The sequence below is a fragment of the Larus michahellis genome, chromosome 9 (genome assembly GCF_964199755.1).
Source record: "Larus michahellis chromosome 9, bLarMic1.1, whole genome shotgun sequence".
In the NCBI taxonomy this organism is placed as follows: Eukaryota; Metazoa; Chordata; class Aves; order Charadriiformes; family Laridae; genus Larus; species Larus michahellis.
In genome coordinates this window covers 41,114,092-41,128,299 of record NC_133904.1, presented here as the reverse complement: position 1 = coordinate 41,128,299, position 14,208 = coordinate 41,114,092, and the positions used below count along the sequence as shown (strand labels likewise).

General features: G+C 42.5%; 1 protein-coding gene across 1 annotated transcript; it reads left to right on the top strand.

Moving 5' to 3' along the window:
• Positions 1–277: 277 nt before the first annotated feature.
• On the top strand, positions 278–9,662 carry ESX1 (ESX homeobox 1). Its single transcript, XM_074601068.1, has 5 exons — positions 278–483; positions 568–790; positions 868–913; positions 6,613–6,899; positions 8,167–9,662. The coding sequence occupies exons 1-5, from the start codon at positions 384–386 to the stop codon at positions 8,390–8,392; spliced, it is 882 nt and encodes a 293-aa protein (XP_074457169.1). The 5' UTR covers positions 278–383; the 3' UTR covers positions 8,393–9,662.
• The last annotated feature ends 4,546 nt before the right edge of the window (positions 9,663–14,208 follow it).

Sequence of the window (14,208 nt, the reverse complement as noted above, 5' to 3'; positions counted from 1 at the left end):
GGCGAGGCTCTCCCCCCATCCCGGCGAGCACCGGCACAACTTCAGCGCAGCCGCTCCAAACCCGCGCAAACCTTCGAAGGAGCCTTTAAAAAGTTGTCGCCGGGAGCAGGAGTGAGCGGGCGGCTTCGGTCCAAGGGCAGGGCCTGGCCCAGCCTCGCTGTGGGGCAACCCCGACCGGAAAGCTCCCGGACCGCCCGCCCGCCCGGGGGGAGGCCGCCGCGGGCCCGGCCCCTGCGCGGCGAGAGGGGCCCGGCGCCACCCACCCCCGGCCTTGACGCCAGCGCGCTAATGAAATGCTAATGCTGGGGCTCGGAGCCGGGCGCTGCCCGCCCCAATAAAACCCGGCGCAGCGCGGGGGCCCTGCCCGCCGCCAGCCCGTCGCCATGCAGAGTGCGACCCCCGCTGCCCCGCCGGCTCTGCACCTCCTCACCTCCTACTTCATCGACAGCATCCTGGGCCGGGGGCCCGCCGCGGGGCGGCACGGTGAGGGACGGCGGGGCGGGCGGCGGGGCTGGCGACGGGGCGCTCGCCGCTCGCCACGGTAACTCCCCGCTTCTCTCCCCTCAGGCGAGGAGCGCGCAGCACCGCCGCCGCGGGCCGGCCGAGCGCGCGCCCCCGCGGAGGAGCCGGTGGCGACGGGGCGAGGGGGGCGGTCGCCCGGCGAGGAGGCGCAGCCGCCGGGTCCGCTGAGGAGAAAGCAGCGGCGGTACCGCACCACCTTCAGCACCTTCCAGCTGGAGGAGCTGGAGCGCGCGTTCCGCAAGTCCCACTACCCCGACGTTTTCACCAGGTAGGGGCGGGCGGGGGGCCGGGGGGGCCGGGCCGGCGCTGAGGCAGCGCGGCGGCTAACGGTGTGTGCCCCCGCAGAGAGGAGCTGGCCCTGCGGCTGGAGCTGACGGAAGCCCGCGTCCAGGTGAGCGGTGGGGCCGCTACGGCAAACAATGCCTGGTTCCCCCGCCCGCAGTCGGGCGAGGGGCCGGGGGGGGTACCGTCCGCTTGAGTTCAAGGACGGAGAAATTGGGAAGGTACCTCAGCCACGGGAAAAGAAACAGCGGGTCAGGAGCATTCCCAAATTGCACTTCACACTCACGTTTGCTGCCGCCTTCACGGGTCTAAAGGCAGGTGCCGCCTCCTGTTTTGAGATTATAAGAACGGTATTAAAAAAAAAAAAAAATCAGTGGGTTTGCAGTAACTGAGGGGTTCTGTGGGGCATCCCAAGTTATTTACCTAGGCTTCAGAGAAACTTGCACGCTTTTCTTGCTCTAACTTAGCTCAGTAAAGCAGTCACACTTCTAAATGACTGGTTAAAACAAATAAAAGATTAATTTGACATTCATAGGACAGTCAGGCACTGTCCAGGAAAGTTTTATGGTCTAGCTGGGATGTAATAATAGGAACGCTGGTAGAACTTGAGCGTACAGAAACAGGTACTCATCATCTCACAGCCTGCAGTTTTGTGGAACTACAAGTGAACGTAGTAGTTTTCCTGACTCTAAGCACTCATACTTAACGATCCCTCTTAAGAAGCAGTTTCTTTAGATTCATCTCTTGTATAAGCTAGAAATCCCTTTTCATAAAGAAACATTAGCTTAAAAAAAAAAGTTTTTTCAAAATGTGTGAAGTATTTTTAAGCTCAAAATGACAATTGTACTAAATTTGGCTTGTGCTGCATATCAGATATTGGCTGAAGTACTGTTCCAGCACAGCTCTGGGTATGTGGATACTTGTGAAAGATTGAGAAGTGGTGCAGCTGCTCAGTGTGACAGCCCTACTTAACTCCTGCAAAGCTTTGTCACTCTTGATGCCAGATCCTTGCTTATATATGTTGTTATTACTTCAGTCACTGGATCTGCAATGGTTTGCACTAGCTAACATCTCTAAAGCTGTAAGTTTTTTAGCTTTTTATTTTAATATGCACCATCTTCAGAAAAAGCCTTAGAAGTATGAACAGTACTCATAATTGACTCATCTGAGAATAGCTGGACGTACTTTTCATTTTTGTCTTGTAGACGTGGAGGAAATTATGTGCCTTTCCCTCTCCCTACCACCAACAGTCACTGAAATACCCCAATATTTGGCAATTAGAGATGGCATCTACCTGTGGAAAGGACATGGATTAAAAGCTGTTATGTTACCTGTTACTGTTACATTCACTTTGTGGGCTATTTGCTTTGTAGTCCATTTGACCTGTGAAGGAATGGTAGATGGCAAAGAGGAACTCTTCTCCTAATGACTCACCTAAAAGAAGTGGAAATGTTTAGGTTTGATGGAGTCAGAAAGGAATTAACAAGCTAATTCGCCTGCAACACAAGCAAAATACCAGAGTTGATGTATCCCCAGTGGATGGAAGGAGCCATAGAGAGGTGTGTTCCTTGCACCTCCTTACTCCTTGTCAGATCTTAACGCAAGTCTCCTGGGCACGAGCACACAGCACAGTTTGCTTAGGGTGAACTTCCAGTGCGCAGTGCCTCTGTCTGTGTATGTGTTCTTGTCCTATGGTAGACAGGGAACAACTTAGCCTGGACGGAAGAGGATGCATAGGAATGGATGCTACATAGATGGTGATGTACTGTACTTAAGCTATTTTAATTCCCAAATATACTTGCCTCATATGCCCTTGCTCATAGTTGCTCTGGATGGTGTCCCATATGAAATGAAGACTTCCATACCTCTCCCAGGGTACCTGGCTAAACCATCTGACATTAAAAGTGGTATCTTTTTGTTTACTCAAGTGTAAACCCAGGAAACTAATTATACCAAATACAATCAGACCACTTTGCCTCATTGTGTTTTCAAATTGAGATCTGTTTCTCTGCGAAGAGCCCTCAGTCAACCGGCTGAAATGGGTACCAACTACTACGTTGTCCCTCACTCTTGCATTTTGAGTTTTACGTGAAAATGAACAAATAAGAAAAAAAAATTGCCCATGAACATCTCATTTCAGCAACACTTCAAAGAGATCCCCCTCACCCAACCCCCGTTGTTTGTTTCTATAGAGGAAGGGAGATGGCAGCAAGAATCTTTGTATTTCTTACCTTGGGAAGGGAGTTGGTCTGAAAGTCTGCAAAACCTTTTCCTAATCTGAAGACACGTTGGGATGCTCTTCAATAGCATTCGCATCTGTCATTGCCATTCTGCTTCTCATAATTCATCTTGTTAGGATGGGAGGAAAATAAGAAAAAGTTAAAGGGTATTTTAATTTCTTAATATGAGTGAAACATTACTTGGGTATTTCAGTACCATAAACTGCATCAGTGTTAAAACATTACCTTACAAATATAACTGATCTAAGCATCCTTGTCATATTTTCTGATTACAATCCTGTATTCAGCTACAGCAGAAACACGATACAGTTAGTCACATTTATGTGTCTTTTTATCATTGTTAGCTATTACATCAATTAAATAGGATACAATTTTAAGGAAAATTACAGCAAGAAAGCTATCAAATTTTACACGCTCACCTTTTTCTTTTTAAAAGACCTAAATCTCTTTTGTCAGATATACGTGGTGCTAGTAATTGCAAAAATAATCTGGGTAATATTTAGCACATAATTCAAACTTCATGGTTTAGAACTCATCTCTGTGTATTAAGGCATTTTTTCCAAAGTATCTTACCACCGATATTACGATCATGCCATAAAAATTTTAAGACTGGTATAACAGTTCCTGTTGTGTTTAGTTTGGCCCTTCAAATGTGTCTGAAAATAGACTAAGGGCAAGTTAAGCCTTTAATGGAAGCAAAGGAAAACTGCTTAACAAAAGTTCAAGATGACAAATCTGAATGTTAATGGCTATAATGTATGCACTAAATTTTGAAAGCTGTTTCTCATGTCAGTGTAAGGTATGAGGCATGCCTGCTTTAATCACTTGCATTGATGAGTTTGTACCTGTAACAAACTGAAAGCCATCTTTTTTCTAAAGATAATTATTAGATATCTGTGCTGGTATTTCCTTCCAATTTGATAAATACAAAATCTGAGAGATGACTCAATAAGTTTAGTTGTAAACCCAAAATCACCTGTAACATTAAAAAAGTTATCTTGCAGTCAAAATGCATGCCTGAGTGATCAGATGGATTCGCTTTAGGACAGAGAAAGCAGAAAAGTAGACATCTCATTTCGTGTTAGGCTTCTTTATGAAGAACAGATTGAAGAACAATGCTAAGATTTAGTAAGGAAGTTAATACCTTTGCAGCATTTGTTTTATCCTTTCTAGGAGAGGCTTTATCTACATATCTGCAGTGTAAGACAGTTCACTGCCCTTTTAATTGGATTTTATTTTCATAGAAAATACTAACACCTTTGAGTCGGTGGTCTTTTCCTGTGAGATCTCAGATAAACTCCACTTAAAAATATTTGGGATTACTGGTTAACAGCAATTTAAAGTCATCTGATCCCAGTAATTGAGTTCGTTTTTCTTACCAGACCCCTGTTTTAGACTAATACAGACCAAGTGTCTAGTCCTCACTGTTATGCAGGCATAGCCATCTGGTGTTTCACTGGTTCAGATACTCCCTTGTGAGACATCTGATCATTTAAAGCCTGTGGTTGCTGGAGAAATGGCCAAAGAATGAGTCAGAGCACTCAAGAATTTTAAGTACCGACTTCAAAATTTTGATGTTCTGACTTTTCTTCTAAGGGTACCTCTCTGCTGACTGCCTGTACAGTGAGACAATTCTGTGTTACATACGTAACCTGAGGGGTATGGATCCATCCTCCAGGAGGACAGTAACTCTACAGTGTAAAGATAATATATGCAATGAAAGAACTAGAGTAGTAATTCTTCATCTGGCTCCTGAGAAGCCCATAGCGAGTGCTATGGCCTTCTCAGGAACAACATCAAACTCAGGACAGCAAGGCTGTGGCATGCTACAGCCTCCTGGTTTGGGTATCAGCACCGTGGTGTGTGGAGGGCTTTCCTTCCAAACACACTTCTTAATATTCTGTAAGCACCTGAAGGTAAGTCACATCACTGGAAATGGTTATATGGCATGTCTGAGATTAAAGCAAGCAGTGAAGCTTTAAACCACCAAAACCTGGGGTTTTTTTTGAAATTTAAAAGTCTTTGAAAACATGTTTGGCTGAAATATAATTGCAGATACAAAAACCAACTATTGAAAAAATCATGCATTCATAGAACTTCTGCATCTAAAGATTTTTGTCATAATAAAAATTTCTATAGAATTTTCCTATTTCAGAAACACTAATACCAAAGGAATAACTATTTTTAGCATCTGTTATAATTTTTTTTGAGACTTAAATTTTTGCAATTTAATTGTATTATTTTAGTTTGTTTTAGTGACTTCGCTAGATTTTTATTTTGAAGTCATCTACATTGTATGGTAAAAGACCTTCATATTTCAAGTTTACCTTTGTCCTAAATCAGAAGTAAATTTCAGGAAGTCATAATTCTGTACATGACAGAGGTTGGTCTTTCAGTGACTCTTGTTCCTTGTGTTACCACTCTCTACAAAATATTGAATCATGATTGCTGCATTCAAGTATTAGACAACATGCTTGCAAGCAGCTCACTGAATTTCAACAGTAGTTATATACAAGACTGCTGAATGAGATTATGGGCCACAGCTAATGCCTTTCCTTCCAGATCCAGTTCAGAATCCACCTTCAATGGCCTTCAGTGCAGAGGGGGCTAGAAGACCTGAGCAACTGAGTACATTTGGATATTGAGCATTCAACCGCAGCAGCATCCATTTTTAAATACCCTTGGTTTAGGTCCTCTCTCCTTTGTTTTAGAGCCCATGCTCTTCACTCTACTCTCTCCTACCATCCTAGGTCTGAAAGGTTCTGCTCAGTGAATACTAAAGAATAACAGTGTGAGGAGTCAGTTTTCTGATCTGTAGATTCAATTGACTAAAGTCTTTAAAACATGTTTAATGGGCTAAAATAATGACTAATCAGGCTATGGCTTATTACACAAAAGCTATCAATGGCTTATTACACAAAACCAATACTTGCTAAAGCCCCTTTAGGAACACTTTGATACCCTGTTCTAATACTGCTTACTAGATTTTCTAGTTCGGTATTGGCTTTCGCCGCAATTCAGTTAATCACTTTCATGTAACTATATGCTGTTTGCATGCACGGTAGATTACAAAAGTTTCTCATTTTACTTTTGAATCCTGTGTATAAAAATGTATGGTCCAGCTATCAAGGTAAAAAGCACACACCATATATTTGGCCTAGTTACTCTTAACAGTCATGATTAAGTTGCTTCCTGAGGTATCTGTACAGATATAGCCACCTCTTGAATGGCTCTGTTGAAATTTAATTTTCAATAAATAGCTTATGAAAGGAAGAATGATCATTTTTCATAGCTGATCATGAGTTCTCAGGTGATAGGTTTGTCTATTACAATGGCTTTAAAACATATGGGACTATTCAGTCAGAGCTAGAGAGTAGTCGAATTTACAATATTTATAACTGATTTATTTCTTAATAAACCCTCTAAGGCGTTTATGAATGGATCTTTAATAAGTGGGTTTTGGTTTAACAGTGAATATTTTGTCGCCTTTATCACTGCATGCAGTAGTAGCTGGTAAGACAGACTGCAGAGTAAGCTCAGCTAATGCCTTTATAATTTCTTATTGAAGGTCTGGTTCCAAAACAGAAGGGCAAAGTGGAGGAAACGTGAAAAAAATGAAATTCTGGGGACTGTTCCAGGAATCTCCTTAACGCACCCACTTGGTCTATTTTTGGATGTTCCACTGAGTCATTCTCCCCTCCTAGATCACACGTGGAGGTCAATGCCTCTTTCAACATTGGCTGTGCCATCCATGTCTCCAGCCTTTAGTCCTTCAACTCTAGGGCCATTTGGCCTCAGCAGTCTTACCTGGACTTCTCTCTTCAGAAATCCTATTTTAAATCCACATTTTGGAAGGTATAGAATTGCATTTTTTTTTCATAAATCTCAAAACTGTTAAAAAATACTGCATTTTTATTAGTTTGATACTCACATGTTCTCAATAAATGTGCTTCCATCATTAAACTTACTAAACTGGGGTTACTTCCTGTGTAGGATCACTTGATTAGGAATAGCAAGATGTAGCTTTAAGTCATGCTAGTAAAAACTTAACATGTAATTGCTCTTTGAAGAACAGTTGTGCACACTTACCGGAATTTTGGTCTCATTGAACTCTAGTCTTCACATAGACTCCTGTAATCTAGGTGGCTCCAGGTCCATCCTTATCTGACAGACTGACACGCATTATACACCATAAAGATGTGACTGCAGACAGACATGGCTTGTAGGTGATTTGACAGAATGAAGGTATTACACATTGCTTCTCAGAGACCAGGAGCCTGGTTACAACATGCAAGAGTGACACAGCTCTAGAAAGAGAGATTGAAAGAGATCTTCCAGTCCTTTTCCCTTGGCAGGTGCTGTTCTCTCAACACGTACAACAAGCCCACAGCAAGCCTCCTTTTTTTTTTTCTGTAGTCAGATACCTAGAACTCCAGCAATTCATTTCAGCTGAACCTGCTGTCTGGGCTTTCTTGCCCAGCAACCTGAAATTTATCAGCAAAATGCTGCTGCAGCACACCCTATAAGACAGGAAAAAAGCATGTGTGCATGCGCGCATATACATATAATAGGCATGTATATATGTAAGTGTGTATATATATATAAAAGAAGATAGCGCTCTCCTCTTGCTGAAATTACAGCTTGTATCAGTTCCACATTAACAGACAGAAAAACACTGCTTTTCATATGGAGTAAACTTGTCTGAACAACTTGGCTGCATAAACAGCCACATAAATTGGTCTTTTTATGAGGTGGTTTATTGCTTTCACAGAACAGGCTGATCTACAGCATCCAAGGTTTGTTTAGAAAGGATTTAGCATTAGGAGTTAAGCAATTGGTTGCTGTTCTAGGTATCTGCATGATCTGATCATCTCTCATTTATTTTAGTTAAAAGTATTTGGTTTCTTGTTTTGGGTGGGGCTTTTTTGGTTGTTTTTTTTAAGGACAATGCTATACTGCAAAATAAAGCTAAAATACATTCTGGAAAACAAAATACATTTGGAAGAAACTGGAAATTTTGGCACAATTTTTTCTAATACTTTGGGTGGGGGAAGCTGCAACTTAGTATTTGTTCTCCAAAACAATTCTCAATTTGGATAATATTGACTTCTTTCAAATACAGGTTTCTCAATGCTTTAAATCCTCTCATGACAACAGCTTCAGTACTAATGAAAGCTCCTGGACCCCCGTCAGACCCTGCTTTTACTGCCTTCACTGATCCAGCAGCAGTTGAAAGGAAAACGTCAAGCATTGCAGCACTAAGACTCAAAGCGAAAGAACATTCAGCACAAATCCCTCAATTAAACCTCATCTCCAGTCTTACAAACACTAACAAAGAACTTTGTTAGGAGCTCTCCCACAGACTACAGCCACGGAGGGGAAAGTGAATGCCTTCTCCAATAAGTAGCTCCTGTTCGAGAGACACGTTTAAAAAAAGAAAGAAAACACACAAACACAGAGTTGTAGTTCCTCCATCTTCAGTAACATACCAAAAGGAAATAATTCTGCTAAAAATTGGTTTCCTTTACTACAACATTAAATCAGGTAGTAAATTGACTTGTATAATTTCTGACACTATAGAAATAGAAGCAGGAACTATCTCATCTTTGTAATTCGAGTTAACATGAATCTGAAGCTTTGAAATCCCCAAAGTCACCAGATGCTAGTCCAGAGGTTCAGAATTCTTTGTAGGAATAACTTCAATCTTCTAAGTAATTCTTAATTCACTTCTCAGGAGGAACTCTTACATACAGTACTTGAGACGTAAGAATCAGTACACAGTTATTAATTTTGAAACCATGCTTCATGTTGAAGTGCAAATGCCAGTGAAATTTTGCATTTTAGACAGCAGGAATGAGATGGGGAGTGTTTTCAGTACAGGCTTTTGATTCAGAACTAGGTTTGTATAAAGAGTACCTTGTTTCAAACTGAAAAAAAAAAAAATGTTTGCTTCATGTTCAAGATGGCAGTGTTTTAATAATTAAAAAAGTTTAACCTTTGTATATGAAAACTGTATCCTGTAAAAGTAGGTTATCAATGTGCAGTAAGTTGTGTGTAGTTCTCTGTGTATGTATATACAAATCAATACATAGCTCAAAGCTGTAAATATGAGACTGCTGAATACTTTAGCATGATTACTGGCCCATCTTACTGAACCAGTAATTTAACAGATTACTTGTACATTTCCATACATTTCATGCCTTGAGTAGATTCATAATTTAAGCGAAAACTAAATGTGAAGAGTTAAATTCTTCCTTGGACTGATGTTGGAATGAGTGAAAACAGAGGCCTTACTGAGCAGGAGTCTACAGGTCATCAAAATCCCGGGCTCCCTTTCTGGCCTCAGACAGGTCATTTTAAAGTTTTTGCTGAACTTCCCCATGCGGGAAATGGGACTGAGAACAACTGTCACACCTATAGGTCTGATGCTTTAGTGTAAAGTGAGGGTAAGTAAAAAAAAAAAAGCTCCTCTTGCAGCTTACTCACCTACCTCACAGGGCTGTTGTGAGGACTGATTAAACAAACATGACACTGTGCAAGTGGTAGAGTTATACAAGTGCTAATTGTTGCTTAGCAATTATAGAAGAAAGGCAAACAGCTTACTGCACATGAAGACTACCTTCCCACATCTGTAGCAGCAGTTCAAGCAAGCTCTGCTTCTGTGGGTTGATGGGACAACATGGAACTCTTCCATTGATGCTGCCCAGTTCCTCAAGACTATTCTCAAGCACCTATATTCACACTGAAAAGATTTTGTATATTTTAGAACTTCTCTCTCAAGGGAACTCTGGGACTACTCTTAAGACTACACAAATGTTTTCAAGGGTAGAGTTTTGGGTGCAGTGCTCCAGATACCTACCTGCTGCTTCTGTAGACTCCTCTGAGCTTCTACTTAGGTACGTGGCAGGGAAGGCAGTTTGCTGTATCAGACAGATCCCTTTTCCATTTCCTCTGAAATACTAATAGCTTTGACTGCTCTTGAGTCATAATCTACCACAAGACTGGAAGTATTTCTGGGTTCATAGACCTCATTGCTAGCACAGGTAGGCGAAGGTGGTGGTGGTATTTTCCTGTGAGGAAAAGCAAGCTTTCTACCAAAGTTACACTATGCCTGCACTGTGGGTCAAGCAGCAGGAGACTTGGGAAGTGGTGTAACCAGGACCTCTCACACAAAGTCTGAGTGTGCTTCTTCCACAACAGCTATTTGCTTCCACCAATCCACTCCCATAGCCCAGACTGCCAACTGGCAGCACAACACAGTATCCACTCGAGCACTGAGTTTGTTCCAAATTAACCTTTTAAGTAGGTTAATGGCTTGAAAATTGTCATTACACAACTCGTTCTATTCTGTACAAGCGTCTGTGGCATCTTTCCTTGCCATCAGTATCTCTCTCTTGCAATGCAAGGAGGTTCTGCAGGAAAGGAGACTGTATCACTAAAGTAGCAGAAACTGTCTTGCATTTCCCATGAACCATACAAAAAAAGAACTCAAAAACAAAATCTAAGTATTTTTGCCAAATTATATTCCTAGACAAATTCACCAGAATCAGCATGTGAAAAATAACTGCTGAAGGCTGTTTTAATACACTGCATTAAATAGTAGGTCCCATGTAATCACCAAAATCATCATGGGCCACAGAGAGGGGGGAATCCAATTCACAAGCTAAAATTCCTTTGATTTCGGCAGTTACAGCAGAGGTAACTTTCATCTATCGACAAAGTTTTTCCAATAGCTATGGACAGAAACCATTTCAGGGACAGCTATTAACACACAGAGGCAAGTAACTTCACTCGTTTGCGCTGTAGCTCACGCCAAAGCTAGGAGCTGCTACCTCTACCCAGCACACACAGCCACTTTACCACCACTCTGGGAACTGTAGGGTTGGACAGCAGGGTTGGCTCCTAAACCCTTGCCAGATTGATTTGGTATTGCTCTTTCCTAATTCTCCTTACAAGAGGGCACCCTTCCTCCAAGGCACCCTCCTCTATTCCTGAAGTCACAGCCAAGGACCTGCCTGGTCGCCTTCTCCTGACTTCACACAGAGGCAGGGACAGTCTCCACTGTAGTGCGTATTTATGCATGGCTCTGTGGCTTCAAGCTACTGTGTCCTCATTGATGCATGACGGAATTGCAAAGGTACGTACGTTGCCTATTTTGTTACATTGCTGATTAAACAGGAGCTGCCATTTGGGCGGAAGATGATGTCTGCAATCATGAGCATTTCCCAATGGGTACAGGTAGAGAATACAGCTTACTCATGTTTCATCTGGTTTTAGTTTGAAATGCAGAGAGGTTTTCTTTAAGCTGATTTCATTTTTTTCTGCTTTAATGAGTCCTTCCAAGAAATTTCCATTCTTTCATGTGAATTGGAAAGCCAGCCGTGAGAGCTAATGATATTATGAAAATAAGTATGCAGGACAACACTTGAAATCAGCTTAGGAATCAGAGTACGTCTGTAACCAAAACTCAACAAGCTTTTTATGTTAATTATTACTATCTTATAATGAAACATCACACCAAGGGAATGAGGTTTACTTATTCAGTCTAGTTTAAATTTAAATAAAGAGGCTTAATTACAAGCTATTATGGACATAGTATTAAAATTACATTTAAAAAATGTTAGGGAGCATTTAACTGAAAAACCTTCAGCCTAGTTTCATAGCTACACGTGAGTAAACACTCCTACCACAAACCAAGCAAGGGCATTTACTTTCCTAGATTTTCTCAGAGCAACGAGGGGAGCAGCAGCTCAGATTCTAAACAAGCCAGCCATTTTACAGAAAGTTTCTCACACCAAACATTGCAATTATTTCCCAACACTTTATCTTGCCTCATGCACTAAATTCTTTAGTCCTAATTTAGGCAAAGCCTGCACTGATCTGGATTAAGACAGCAGGGTTTGACCCTATGCCTCTCTTCTGAATAAAGAAGGGTTGCAGCCTAATTCTTCTCTGGGTGACATCAAGATGGTTTCCTGGCACAGGTTTCAACTGAAGCAGGCCTGGAGCCCTGGTTGTTTTATTGGGTTTGTCTGGTTTTCCTGAGAGCAAAAACATAGGGGAGGGTTTTTAAAGCAGCACAGATGTGAATACAGCACCAGCCCCATTCACTTTTTACAGCCCCTAGCCCACTGTGAAAAAAACTCAATCTCCAAATCAAACCTCTTGACGTTACCCTCCATGTCACAATTTTTTGAGGTGTTTTGTTGGAAGATTCTGCAGCATGTTGGTATCTCTTCAAGAAATGTTCACAAATATTTCAATTGGAGTGCTCATGTTTGGCTCAATTGAGAGGTTTGTTCAGTTTGTTCTCTGCCCAAACTTCAGTTCTGATAACATAGGATGTTGGGTAAATTTCCGTATTTCCAGTGACATAATATCATCAGAACCTTGCCTACAAAGAAAGAGCAATTTTGTTGGGGGGGAAAAAAGGAGAATAATAGGCCAGGTGTTTGAAGAAAAGACAAAGAAACAAGCACAGTAGGGTGTTCTGACTCACAAATCTGTATTGAGAAAGAAGTATTCATGAAGAAAATTAATTTAAGAAGTATGTAGTTCAGGTTTTGTGCCCATAAGTTCCTTTCAAAAACAGATTAGTGATTAAAAACTTTTTTAGTCTAGCAATCTCTTAAACAATTAGCACAGTAATTGGAAAGGGACTACAAATTCAAATCTAGATGGACATAAAAGAGTTTCCCCATAGAGCTTTGCCTTGGTTTTGTGGGTAACTGGCATGCACCTGCCTTTACCATCAGTGGGGCTGAAATACTGAAGAAGTGCTCTGAATAGGGATACAAATGCCCCAAACAGTAATGCCATACAAATTACTTAATTCATGTAAAGTAGAAGTAATTGTATTGATTATGAATGTGTGAGTGACTCCTTTATTTCAAGTTACATGAGATGTAAACCACCAGCTTGCAATGGGGTCCTCACTGCAAATTTGCCGACCATAGGGTGGGATGTTACTTTTTTCCTTATTCTGAACAATAAATCCAACTGCACTGCCACATGGACATAGATATCTATTGACTTTACTCTAAACCAGGTAAATAATAATTTCTGTGTAAAAATCTTTCTCTCCTCCAGACACTTGTTCACCCTGCAAAAGATGCCTGAAATCAAAGGAAAAGGAAGATAAGGGAAAAACATCCCCAGACTTCAGATGTTTATTCTCCAAGGCAGAACTTTTTTCTTTTTGCTATTATTGAGACTTTTAACAACTTCCTCACTTTCAACCCTGTCACTGAATGTCATGGATCACAACTAGATAAAGCCTAGACTACCAAAAAAAAATGGAGAGAGAGACATTGTGTGTAGTGTGACATTGTGTGTAGTGTGACATTGTGTGTAGTGTGACATTGTGTGTAGTGTGACATTGTGTGTAGTGTGACATTGTGTGTAGTGTATCCCCATCAATGTAATTATACTTACCAGCAAAGGCCTGAGCTGTGGCTTCCCAGGAAGCTCTGTGAACAAAATATACATAGGAAGAAGCATGCAATGATATGCACGCCACCTTTACTTCACTTACTTGAGCAACTCAACCACCCAAATTGCATAAATGCAGTTAGGGACAGGGCATTTCTATAAACCTTATATTCAAGCAGCTCTACATATGGATTACAAAGGAATCACGCTAGGGGATTGTGTTACGGTCTGCACTGATCTACGTGAAACCATCCCCTGCTCCAGCCCGGCCCTCCATGGCTGCCGTCCCGTCAGGAAAGCCCGCTCCCCGGGGGTCCCTCCACGGCCGCAGGGGAGTCTCTGCTGGGGCCTGGAGCGCCCCCTCCCCGCCCGGCCCGCGGTGCCCAGGGCTGTTTCTCACACCTTTCCCCTCACCCCCCGCTGCCCGGCAGCGCTTTGCCCTTTCTCAAACGGGCCTTCCCTGAGGCGCCGCCAGCCCGGCTGAGGGGCTCAGCTCTGCCCGCCCCTGGAACCGGCCGGAACCAGCTGGAACCGGCCGTGTCCGGGGCGGGGCAGCCCCTCGGCTCTCCTCAGAGGGGACCCTGCAGCCCCGGGCACCGCACCCAGGGCAGCGAGAGTACTGACCGGAAGGGATGACTCGAAATCTCATTTTTGCACCCAGAACTTCCCCACGGCTTAAGACATACCTGACCGTAGCTAAGGCTGTTCCCTCTGCCCGTACAGAACCTGTCCC